Source organism: Podarcis tiliguerta (assembly GCF_965153285.1).
Source record: "Podarcis tiliguerta genome assembly, chromosome: 1".
NCBI lineage: Eukaryota > Metazoa > Chordata > Lepidosauria > Squamata > Lacertidae > Podarcis > Podarcis tiliguerta.
Window position 1 is genome coordinate 3,344,128 of NC_139534.1, and position 9,740 is coordinate 3,353,867.

The 9,740-nt window shown below is 42.4% G+C and overlaps 1 protein-coding gene across 1 annotated transcript in view; it reads right to left on the reverse strand.

The window, feature by feature from the left end:
- RAMP1 (receptor activity modifying protein 1) overlaps positions 1–8,187 on the reverse strand; it is a 43,762-nt gene extending 35,575 nt beyond the window's left edge. Inside the window, exon 1 of the mRNA XM_083403192.1 lies at positions 7,816–8,187. Within this exon, the coding sequence (XP_083259318.1) occupies positions 7,816–7,867 (52 nt within the window). The 5' untranslated portion in view covers positions 7,868–8,187. The remainder of the gene's footprint in view (positions 1–7,815) is intronic.
- Positions 8,188–9,740: the final 1,553 nt, after the last annotated feature.

Consider the following 9,740-nt stretch of genomic DNA (forward strand, 5'->3'; position numbering starts at 1 on the left):
TATTAAAGAACTATGAAAATACTTTTTTAACCCTTTCCATTTTGAACTGGCTTGCATAAACATTACAGTATTCAGAAGGGTATAGCGTATGCCTGTGGGTATCAGAAGTGAATACCATGGGTCCCTATGTGGCTCACAGGACAGCATACAGGAATAAAAAACCTGTAAAACAAAAAAGACAACACAACCAGGTAATGTTTAGCTCTTCACCTGAAGGCATGGTCCCACAAAGTACATGCTTGTTTCCATGAAGGCAACTAAAACATGCCTGCATTTTCCCCTACTGCACCCTCTGTACTTAAACACAAAACTTAAGCAGCTAAACCCTTTGCTGAACAACTTGCTTCCTCTGCCGAAGAGACACCCTGTTGCAGCAGAATATTCAAAACATTCAATTGCAGCAAGACTCCCTCCACCTGCAGTGCACAGATTTCCCATGGTGGTGAGCTGTGGTTTTCCTTTGTTCTGGGGCTGAGCAGAATTCCATGTCTGTAGGGACTCCGGTTTCTTGGCAAGGAATCTCAAGGCCCATTTCCATGGAGATGAAAGAAAAGTGTCGGAAGAAAGTCTATCAGTGACAAATGGTGAAGTCTTGCTAGTTTCTTCCTAAACTGGTTTCCTGGCCAACTGACTCATGCCTTAGTCCAAGCTGCGGGTCTAAGGTCCGCTTGCTAGCCTTTAGCTAGATCAGCTTCGCTCAAGCCAGTGTCCTGAATGTCCATTTTCTGTCCATGATCCCAGGCTCTTCTACATGGCAGGTAGGTCCCACTCACAGACATTTGAATTTCTCCCATTTTTTGGCCTGTCTCTAGGGTAAGCCAGTTGTTGGGTCCTGAGAAACCCACCTGCTAACGTGCTCATGATGAGTATGCAAAGGGCACAGAAATCTACTGCTTCTCTGCCTCCACCTGCAGGAAGGGTGAGACAGCACTGGATGGCCAGCAGCCATGCAACAACGCATTGGATCCATCAATCTTTATTTGTGGAGGTTGGTGCCAGCCATATCCAGCCCTACACAGTTGCCTTCAAGCCCCGCCCTTGGGCTTTTTGAAGACATCTGGTTAGCAACTATGGGAAATTGGATGCTTGATCAGATGGTAACCCAAGATGGGCTTTTCTTACATTCTCAGCTATCTGCTGCTCATCTACCTCATGGGCCTCTTCAGCTACCCCTGAACATGGGCTTCTGGGTCAGCTTTGACTTTGTCTAGCCTGTATAGTAAATGTACTGGTGGTTTTGCAGCAAATAGTTTGATATCAGCTGGGATTTTATCTACTACTTCTGCCCCTTGGTGCTGATGTAGTTATACATATTATTATTACTATTTCTGTTGTCTGGTCTATGTCTTTGACCATAAGAAAGACAGACTGACTTTTTCTAATCACTGAGGAAGCAAAGGCCTCATCTCCTCACAAAGCCTCCAAATTTATTCACAGTTGCTCTAAGTTTCTCTGAAATCACCATTACAACTTCTCTGGCTATGCACACATCATATCTTTAAAGCACCTTCTTTCCTTCAGAGTATTCTGAACACTGTGCTTTACACAACACAGAGTTACAATTCTTAGCAACCTTTAACAAACTGAATTCTTTGAGGGGGTGTGTGTGCTTTGGATGTGCTTTACAGGGATAGTGTGTACACAGTCTCTAATTTACTTCAGAACTACTGTTATTTGCTCTACCTTGGCACTGTGACACCAAGAAACACCTTCCACTCCTGATAACAGAGGGCAAAGTTCCCCATGGAGCGTATTAAAAATCCTTAATTATTATTGTTTGTTTCTTTCCTGCCACTAAAGAAGTGGGGAAATTGAAAGTGAAGTACAATGGTACCTTGGTTGTCAAACTTAATCCGTTCCGGAAGTCCGTCTGACTCCCGGAACTGTTTGAAAATCAAGGTTTTCGATTGGCTGCAGGAAACTCCTGCAGCCGCGTTGGACGTTCAGCTTCCAAAGAAGATTCAAAAACCGGTGTTTGGGAGCCAAAAAGTACAAGTACCAAAGCACTCAAGAACCAAGGTACGACTGTAACTATAATTAGCTGTCAGAATGGAATCTACTTGGAGATAATGCAGTCACAGCTGTAGAAGTCCAAGACTGATTTAAGGGGGAAACATTAAGGTGGACTGAATGGCTAATAGTATCTAGGACATTAAAAGGCTCCAGTATGACAAAGGTACTTTCGGATTGATCAATGACCGTGGTATTGTTAAACAGTTGGTGGCTGAACAATTAAAAATGATTGATCGAAGTCTGATGATGAAGAAGAAAATCAGTCAAAGGATGAAGAAAAATGAGCCAGAGGAATATGAGATGGAAAATGGAAATGGGTATATGCAGAGGCTTCAGACGAAATTGAGGAAAAGCTGGCAGGACTGGATCAAGAAATAATTAAATTGAAAGACGCAGGTGGTCATGTAGAAATGGAATGACTTCCATACAAGGATTTGGAGGTAAAGTAGAAGATAAAATAAAAAATGCTGATTTGGAGAATTATCTGGATATAGCACTGATGGAGTGGAGAGGGGGGAAAGCTTTGAGACTTCAGCCCTGGTTTTCCTATAGTTCTAGCAGAGAGGGAGTACTCTGCCTCCAACCTGGATCAAATTCAGGGAATCGTGCTATTAAAGTTATGGTATGAAAATGGAATGTGCTAAAGGAGGAGATTGGGATGCTATCGTAAACACAACAGGAAATGGAACTAAACATACGGAACTGGATATGAACTAGCTATAATGAGAAACAAAACTGGAATATTGACCCAATGTGTGTGTGTGTGCAGACTTTAATACAGACATGGATGAAAGAATTTATTATTATTCAATATGGAGTAATGGTGGTGGGAATCAATTTTATTCTGTGAACTGCACTGAGACCCCCAGGTATAGGGCGGTATATAAATTCAATAACTAATAACAATAACAACAACAATAATAGAGGTAAAATTAAAAGAAAGAGTATGGTTAACATTTATTAATAATAATAACAATTAATTAATAATAATAACCTATCTTGAACTTTTTGTAGGAAAAAAATGAATGATTCTGAGACACCTTGACTTACACGAAATATTGTTTTACAGAAAGTGAAGAAGATGGATGTTCACATGGACTGAAGGTTTTAAATAATCAAATTTTCTTTCTTCCTATTTTTCCTTTATTTCTATTGTCCCTTTCTTTCAATTCTCTGTTTCTGTTTTCTTTTTTTGTAGTTGTAATTTTACTGTATTATGATAAAATTGTAATAAAAAATCTTATACAAAAGAAACATTTTCCCCAAACCATAATATGATCAATTTGCTATTTCTTAGACAATAAAAATAACTTTAAAACCAAAGAGGGTCTGACTTGTAGCGTCTTCTGTTTCCTAGTGAAGAGTTACAAGCTAAACAGTAGTAAATAGTTAATTATGTTGTACAGATAAGTCCATTATATATAGCACAGCCCAATGCATTATTCACTAGTCTTTCCGCAAAGGACAGAAAGAAGCAAGAAGCAAAGCAGTGGACCTGACCTCAAAAATAATCCCACAATCTGTATGACAATTTCATTTTTCAGCATTGTAACTCAAGCATTGCCTCAAGAAGCCTGCAAGTGTACAAAAATATTTGATATTGTTTTCAATACTTTCCTCAAATTTTAAAGGGAAAAGGAATGGGCTGACAGGGAAACCCCCGGAGTAAGAAGAGCCTTGGAAGTTCTTAACGTAAAAAACAAACCAAATTGGAACCAATGTATTTTTAAAAACAACAACAACACATATTGATGATTTTCATTGTTAGTTTTCCACATTCACCAAAAACATCGACTTCCATGGCACTTTCTATCCATTTCTGCTGCATAATTTAATCACTCCATAACCTCTCTTTCTCATTTTATCTCAACATAATTTATACTGCTCATTTTACTCTAATTCTGCTAATGTTTTAATTTGTTTACAATGATTCTTCACATACCATATTTACTTGAATGTAAATGCGCCATCAATCTAATGCACACCCTAATTATCACGACGTAATTTGGCCCAAAGAGGTGTGCATTACATTTGAGTAAATACGGTATTCTACAAACATTTTCCAGTCTTCTTGATCTCTTATTCTGATGGTTAGGCTTGCTAGCTCTGCATATGGTAAAACATACCTTCTGTTTCTTGACATTAACAGCAGTTGCCTGGTTCTGATTTGTACATCTTTGCTAGCTTACTTGGTGTCAGGTACCACCTATATATCATTTTCATAATTCTCTTTCAGCACACAACAAGCTGTAAATTTTAAATCAGTTTTCCACAGTTTCTGCCACAAACTAAATTCTGTATTATGTCCTGCTTGGAACCAGCGTAAAGCAACTGAATAAAAGCATAAAAGCAACGCAAAGCATCTTAGCTTAACCAAGGAGAATCACGTGAAAATGTGCTTCTAAAGTGACACCTGCAGCCATCTACAGACGTCCTCCCCTAAAGTGGTCCTCAGTGGTAAGACCACTGAGCCCAAAGGCTGCCATTCATGCAGTTGTACCACTGCCTATCAAGCCTGAGAATCTGTGTGCTCTAGATCTGCTCTGAAACGGTGAATTTACTTTTTAATATGTGTCAGTGCCAGATGGTTCTACAGTCAAAATGTGATGGGGAAATGAGTGTTGTTTATTTATAACAAGCCCCTTGGTCATTTGTTGTTATCGTTCAATTCACATTGCATCTTGTTATTATGTTTAGAAGCCATTTTATTTTCTGAAGTGTCTATTTCAAAGAGGCTGTCACAATATGCCCATACACAGAATCTCTGTATGATTCGATGAGTCTCTCCTGCGTTCCAGGGAACTAGATGAGCCCAACTCTGCAGTTCTCTAGGTTTAAGTGCCCCGGCCCGAGACCCACCTCTGACCTCCACACTATCCGCTTTCATAGATTCACATTTGATTTATACTTCATAGTACTACCAAGACACTTCACTTCTATTGAAATGGTAATTCACAAAGCAACATACATAGTGCTACTTTGGCATTAGTGTGAAATGAAAACCAGTGATTTTTTACACTTTTTCTTAGCCAAAAGGCTGAGAAGCTATTGAAAACCAGTGATTGACTGACTCACAATTTCAATGAGACATCTGAGCAAACATTATTTCAGATTTAATTCCAGTGGGGGGGTGATACGTGAAAACCTAACTCACAGCTCACCTTGTACAACGAAATTGGGGTTTTGTTTTTGTTTTGAGGATCACCATTGTTGAGAAGCCTGCTCACAAAGACAGGTGCTACCAAATGGCAACGGGTGAATGATTGCTTCACTTGCCAATTCTAAGTGCACTTCACTAACTGGTATCCAAAACTTTGGTAATATCAGTTGCTGAAATTGCACTTTTAAGGTTGTGCCACCACAGAGATCAAGGATTCTTTTCTGCAACTCCTTGTCTCAATTCCTGGCGGCTCTGTGTCCACAGTGGATGCTTCTCTTCACTAGATACCCTCCCACAAATTTGTTTTTTAGCTTGTGTTCTGGTGAGCTACAAGGGAAGAATGTTGTGCTGATTCCTAAGTGGTGGGGTAGATTTTAGCGTGTGGAGGAGGGAATTATTGCTGCTTTTCCTCCGAAGAACAGAAGACCGTTCCTCCTTCTACCCACTACAAAGAATACATCTGCATTATAGTCCCAGCATACTTCCAGTTGTAGAAGAAGTCTAGAAAGCCAGAGAAACAGACCAGAAAGTGAAGAGAGCGTCCTTACTCCATAGAGAGCTAGAGGAAGGTGGGGCATACAGTGGGCCAGAAAAGTCTTTCTTACTGAAAAATACTGAAAATTGCCTTTCTCCTGCCTCTTTGCAGCCAGCATTCATGGAAATTGTTGAAATGAGTGTCTCATCAAAACAATGTGTTCTAGCCCAGACACGGCATTTTGTGATCCTTTGGTCTGGTCAACCTTAGCTAGAGTCCAGCAGGGCAGCAACAGCTTTGCTACAACCCACCTGAGATGGCCTTGCTTGCTATCCATTTGTGGCTTTTGTCCCATAGGCTGAAGACCTGTGCATGACTGCAGTGATCCAGCTGTTTTACTTTGCTTCATTTCCAATCCAAGGAAAGAGTTTCAACTTCATATTCACCAAACATAATTTGCATTACTGTCACCAATAAGGCAACACATAAACTTATAGCGCTGCAAGGGAGCAGAAAGGTCACTTACTTTTACCCTCCACTGCAAGGCAGGGTCATCTATTCCACTGGTATAGCATTATTGCAATAGCAAATTGTGATACCAAAGGTGAGCATGCTTGACTGCAGTGCCAACAGGCAAACACAGTGGTGCAGATCCTTGCCTCACAGCATAGCCTTCTCAGGACACCTGAGCAATACACTGAAGATAACCTGTGCAGTAAACATGCTCAGTGACACTGTGGGACAAAGCAAGTACAAAGCAAGCCATGAGCATGTAAGAAGATGGCTATTAGGCAACACCCACCTTCCTTTTCTGTACATCCCTTATAATTTAAGTGGCCATTTCTGTTAAGACCTTTGCTTGCTTTTGATACAATTTGTCATGGCTAAATATTTGTCCATTTTAAGCAACTCCCTGGAAAGCTGAAAACTTGAGCAGTGACACATCCGCACAAAGTTTAAGCTGAGGAATAAAAATGTACAGGAGAAATTATATGATGTCATTTTGATGTCAGGTGATTGACAGGTGGGCAGACAGGGTGAGGGGAGATAAGGATCTAGCTGCCAGCCAGATGCAGATCCCCCACCTCCAGACTAACGATGAGTGTAAACATACTAGCAATGTTTCTGAATGCTTAGCTTCTTGAAAGCACAAGGCACCTTCCCTTCGCTGTTTCCCTTCACTAAATGCTGCAAGAGAGGATTTGTAATACAATCAAATCCCGGAAAGGAAAAAGATGGACCTAAAACAACAACAAAGGTCTGCAGGCAAATGGTTTGAGCAGAGGAAGAGGGATTTACATGGGTGGCACAAACAAGTTTTATAATTTATAGAACATGGTCTGTTACATGCAGCCAATTCCAGGAAGCAAGTGGCTCAAGGATGCAAAGCAGCCACCACACTCAGTGTAGGCAAAAGCCTTGTCCCTTATTCCCAGGTGCACTTTAGGAAAGGAAATGCATTCTATGCGTGTTCAGATTCTTGTACTGGCATTGAAGGGTTGCATTCATCTGAAAAATTTAAAGTCCTGGGGGGAAACACATATATGGGTATGCATCAAAGATTGGCTGTCAGGTCTGCAGCTGGTGGCCAACCTGCATTTGTTGTGTGTAATGTGTGAAAGGGTCTGCAGTGTTGGTGATCTGTTCAAATCCCTCCCTGTGGCTGCCTCCAACATCCTCTTCCTGACTACTCTTCTAGCCAGCTTGCCTTGGGATGCAGCCTGCCTCAACTCTGCTGGCTTGAGGAGATTTACTGACTTCAGGGGCTAACAGAAGTCTCACATCTGTTCACTGTGGGGAAATAAAGTAGAAGCTGGGCGCAAATTCAATAGAAGAGAGTAAATTTTGTACAATCAAACCACTTAAAGGGGACAAAAGAAGCAACGCGCTCACATCACAGCCAAAGGGTTTGAGGAAGTAAAATGTCTCAAAGCCACCCCACCCTCCCTCGCCCACTCGCGGCTCGCTTGGTGCAGGCTCTGTCATTTGCCCTCAGGGTATTGCAGATCCTGTTAATTGTTAGATGGAGACCGACTGACATTATAGCGGGAAGTCTTCGCAGAGCTTCCTATATCACTACGGCATGTGAACAATCACCTTTGTCCCGCGCCCCCTCCATTACGCAAAGTCCTTGTCTCCAAACGCATCGGCGCAAAGCAGCACTCACCCAGCAGGAGCCACACGAAGCGCTTCAGCCGGGCGACCGTCCCCAAAGCCATGGCTGGCCGAGAGCCAGGGAGCCTCGCCGACGCCGCGGACTTCACGGCAAAGGGGCGACGCGATCCATGCCGAGGAAGGAGCCCTTCGAGGTGGTCTCTCGCGCGTCCGGAGGATCCGCGTCTGGCCAGAGCCCCTTCCCCTTCTCCCGAGGCAGAGCTCTCTCTTCGGAACGCGATCGGCTGCTGAAGGGGCCACGTGGGAGCCGAAGCTCTGATTGGATCGCCCCGTGGATCGCTCAGCTGAAAGAAATCCTCTCCGCCTTCCGCGCCCCCCCGCCCCGCCGGCAAGGTCCTGGTTGCTAAGGCGGGCGCAGAGCCCGGCGCAAAAAAGGGAGCGCAGAGGAGGAGGAGGAGCTGAAGTTGTTGCTTGGGAAAGAAACCTCGGCAAAGGGACGAGCAAAGAAATCCAAAACTGCAGGAAGGAAGGTGGCTTAATTGTCAGGAAGCAGTGAGCAAGGCTTTGAGTTCTGCAGAACTCCTCGGCAGGCTGGATGTTTAAAGGGGAGCGAAGCCTGAAGGTTGCAACAAATGTCGCCCTCCATCGAGAAGATGACCTTCCCCGCCCCTCTCAAACGTCGAACCCAAAAAGTTCTGAATATTGAAAAGACACTTCTGTGCATGCATGAATGTGTGCCTTTGTGGTTGACAGCCATTTCTAATGTTTTCTGCCCATACTGAGCTTTTCTTCCAGAGTACCTATTTTATTCCTCTGAAGTTCAAATACATGACACTAAGAGGAATGACGATGTGCAGAGCATTTCAGCAACTGAGCACCTGCCATCGAGACAGAAACGCTCATTCCTCAGTTCAAAGGAACAAGTGGTTAACCTGAGTGACTTTCTAATATAGCCAAACATCATTTTTGCCAATGGTTAGCAACCCATTCCCAGTGGCAGTACACTGGATGCACTGTAAACAGAAGTGTGTATTTAGCCATGCAATAACGGCTCATAATTACAAATACATTATTCTACTAAGCACTTCCTGAGACCTAGAAGAAGGGGATCCATACCGGGGAGTTTGTGCATATATGGGTTGCTGTTTCTCTGTGTTTGTCCTCATCCCTCTATTAACGCTTTTGACTTTATGCTTCCAAAAACTTTCTCCTGTCCATCCTAGTGGATGGGGCTCTATCTATGGGATGTGTTTGCAGTGCTGTCATCTCAAGCAGTACTTCGTCACTCACTGCAAGTTCCAGAAACCTGGGGTATATGATAGGCATACATTTAAGTGTGCATTTATTTGTGTTCAAACACCTTCTATTAATTTTTTTACACCTATTTTTTTAAAAAAGATTTGAAATACAAGTTTCCTCAATATACTATATATACAACATCAGCTTTAAAAAATTGAAAAAGGTGTGTGTTGCTCCCATGTACCAAATGAATGTCCCTTGACCAAATCCTTAGAAACGTTAAATTTATTGGTAATAAGGTTTCTGTCCCAAACCTGGTATGTTTACATTTGTGCCAGTTGCTATTATTACCCAATAAATTTCTTTTTCTGTCATAAGCCAGTCCCACAGGTCAAGAGTACCTGGCAGAAAACTGCATTATCATATCTGAAGCTTAAAGCTCAAAAATAAAAGTTTAATTGATGGTTGCTTAGAGTGCAATCTGAAGTGTACTTATGGTTTTCTGCCCAGTTTTCATACCCCACTACTGACGTCTGGGAGAAAAAGGGTTAACTCAAACCTAGCAGCAGAAGAATTTAGAAGGCAAGGGGCCAGCCAAGTTTCCTTCACCTTTTTCTTTAAAAGGAATTAAAAGATGTTGCTTTGTGTGGGAAACCACCTAACATTTGAATGGAGAAAGGCACTGGGGTAGCGCATGCAGTGCTCTCCAGCCACCTCCACCAACCTCAGCTAGCACAG